The 2,718-nt window shown below is 35.6% G+C and overlaps 1 protein-coding gene across 1 annotated transcript in view; it reads left to right on the forward strand.

Moving 5' to 3' along the window:
• LOC115246074 (twitchin) overlaps nucleotides 1-2,718 on the forward strand; it is a 111,181-nt gene that overhangs the window by 61,213 nt on the left and 47,250 nt on the right. The window contains 5 exon segments of the mRNA XM_029824661.1: nucleotides 528-809; nucleotides 916-1,215; nucleotides 1,346-1,648; nucleotides 1,687-2,010; nucleotides 2,222-2,527. Coding sequence (XP_029680521.1) covers nucleotides 528-809; nucleotides 916-1,215; nucleotides 1,346-1,648; nucleotides 1,687-2,010; nucleotides 2,222-2,527 — 1,515 coding nt within the window.

A 2,718-nucleotide genomic window follows, 5' to 3' on the forward strand; every position in this document is an offset into this window, starting at 1 on the left:
TTTATAGAAAATAAGAAATATGAATAAATTAAAAAAGATCCATATATTCATAATAATTATAATAAAATAATTTACAATAATGTTATACTTTATTTTTCATAGTGAAACCACGTATCAATCGTGACAAGCTGCAGACTATTAAAGTCAGAGCAGGCCAATTAGTAAAATTGGAGGTTGATATCGAAGGTGAACCTCCTCCAACTGTTACCTGGAGCTTCGCCGACGCTCTACTCCAAACCGGAGCAAATGTTAAAATCGATAACGAAGACTATCTCACTAAGATCCAGTTGACAAACACAAGTCGCAGATTAACTGGCAAATATACCATCAAAGCTGTAAACGATTCCGGACAAGATGAAGCTGACGTGGAGATTAATATTCTCGGTATATAAATAAAATTTGTCTATATTTCTTTTTAATTCAAATATCTGAAAAAAAAGATATTATTATAAAAAAGTATTACATTTTTTCACTCTAATATATATACCATGAAATAATGTTGTGTTGTACAATTTTGCCCGCTTCAGTGAAACCAAGGATTGACAGAACGAACCTGAAACCAATTGTTGTGCGAGCCGGCAAACCCGTCAAGTACGACGTGGACGTGCGCGGTGAACCACCACCGGAGATTAAGTGGTATCACGCCGGCAACGAGGTGAAATCCGCTGAGAACATTGAGATAGTCAACATTGATTACAATACAAAACTCACCATCTCCGATAGCCTACGGAAGAATACCGGCGTATGGAAGGTCAAGGCTGTCAATCCTCACGGCGAGGACGAGGCAGAGGTCGAAGTAACGATATTATGTGAGTGGCTTACACAAAAGTATCTCCTTTTTAAAATTATTTTTTAATATTAAAAAAAAATTTTTTTAAATTTAAATTATTTAAATTATTTAATTCTTATACATAGCTGCTCCCGGAAAGCCAAAAGGACCGCTCAAAGTGTCGGATGTCACGAAGAACGGTTGCAAACTCAAATGGGATAAGCCGGAGGACGATGGCGGCAAACCGGTCACTGGCTATCAAGTAGAAAAACTGGACAAATCGACCGGCAGATGGATACCCGTCGGTCGCACCGCGGATACCGAGATGGACATAAAGGGTCTTCAAGAAGGGCATGAGTACGAATTCAGAGTAAAGGCTTTGAATGAGGAAGGAGAATCGGAGCCGCTCGTGACAGACGGCTCCACGCTCGCGAAGAACCCTTACGGTAAATTTTTAATATTGTGTCAAATAAATGAGAAATTTTTGGATGGAATAAATTAATCGAAATATAAATTAATCAAGAATAAGATATTAAATATAATAAATTTACATTGAATATGATTTTCTTTCGACAGATGTCACAAGTAAACCCGGAACACCAGAACTGGAGGATTGGGACGTCGATCGCGTTGATCTTAAATGGGAACCTCCGAAAAACACCGGCGGTGCACCGATCACAGGCTATATCATTGAGAAGAAGGAGAAACCTTCCTCGCAGTGGGAGGAAGCTGCCGTTACGGACTCGCCACAACCCAAAGGTCGCGTTACCGGCTTGAAAAAAGGTTCCACTTATCAATTCCGTGTACGCGCTGTTAACAAGGCTGGACCATCGGAGCCCAGCGATCCGACCAAACCACACGTTGCTAAAGCAAGATTCCGTAAGTACTTTACTTTGTTAACTGGTTAATTGAAAGAGTAATTTCTAGGAATTATATATACATAAAATTCCACACATTTAATAATTATAAGTTGGAGATACAAAATTAAATTAAAACTTTATTATAATTTAATAATAAAATGTTCATTTCAAATTTAATTAATTTTAATTTCAAATTTTCTAATATAAATTAAAATTTGATTTATCTTTTACATTTTATAGAAAATAAGAAAATCGATAACGAAGACTATCTCACTAAGATCCAGTTGACAAACACAAGTCGCAGATTAACTGGCAAATATACCATCAAAGCTGTAAACGATTCCGGACAAGATGAAGCTGACGTGGAGATTAATATTCTCGGTATATAAATAAAATTTGTCTATATTTCTTTTTAATTCAAATATCTGAAAAAAAATCTTTTTTATATTTTTTAACTAAACAATAAACTTTTAGGATAAAAATTATTTTTATCCAAAAAAGAGGCGTAAATTATATAATATACATATATTTACATACATATAACTTTATATAATTTTAATTTATATTATATAATTTTAATTGATTTTAACAGACAAACCTGGAAAGCCGGAGGGACCATTGGAAGTGACGGACGTACACAAGGAGGGTTGCAAACTGAAATGGAGCAAGCCGAAGGACGACGGTGGTCTTCCTTTATCCAGTTACATAGTAGAAAAAATGGATGTGACGACAGGTCGGTGGGTACCGGCTGGTATTGTGGACCCTGAAAAAACCGAGCATACAATTACCGGCTTGGAACCCGGCCACAAATACGAATTCCGTGTGAAGGCTGTGAATGAGGAGGGTGAATCGGAACCTCTGCAAAGCGATGTCGCCATCGTAGCCAAGAATCCATACGGTATAGTATTATAATCTTCATTATAATGTTCGTATTTATTTTTACATATAATTCTATTCTGGATTAAATATAATTTTAGATACACTATAACTTATGTGTAGTATACTCTGTGTTTTACTGGTAGTACAATTTATAAATAGTAACTGTTTTCTATAATTATAATATTACAGATAATATATTATTCTCTTTCC

The sequence above is a fragment of the Formica exsecta genome, unplaced genomic scaffold (assembly GCF_003651465.1).
Source record: "Formica exsecta isolate Colony F162 unplaced genomic scaffold, ASM365146v1 scaffold138, whole genome shotgun sequence".
Classification (NCBI taxonomy): domain Eukaryota; kingdom Metazoa; phylum Arthropoda; class Insecta; order Hymenoptera; family Formicidae; genus Formica; species Formica exsecta.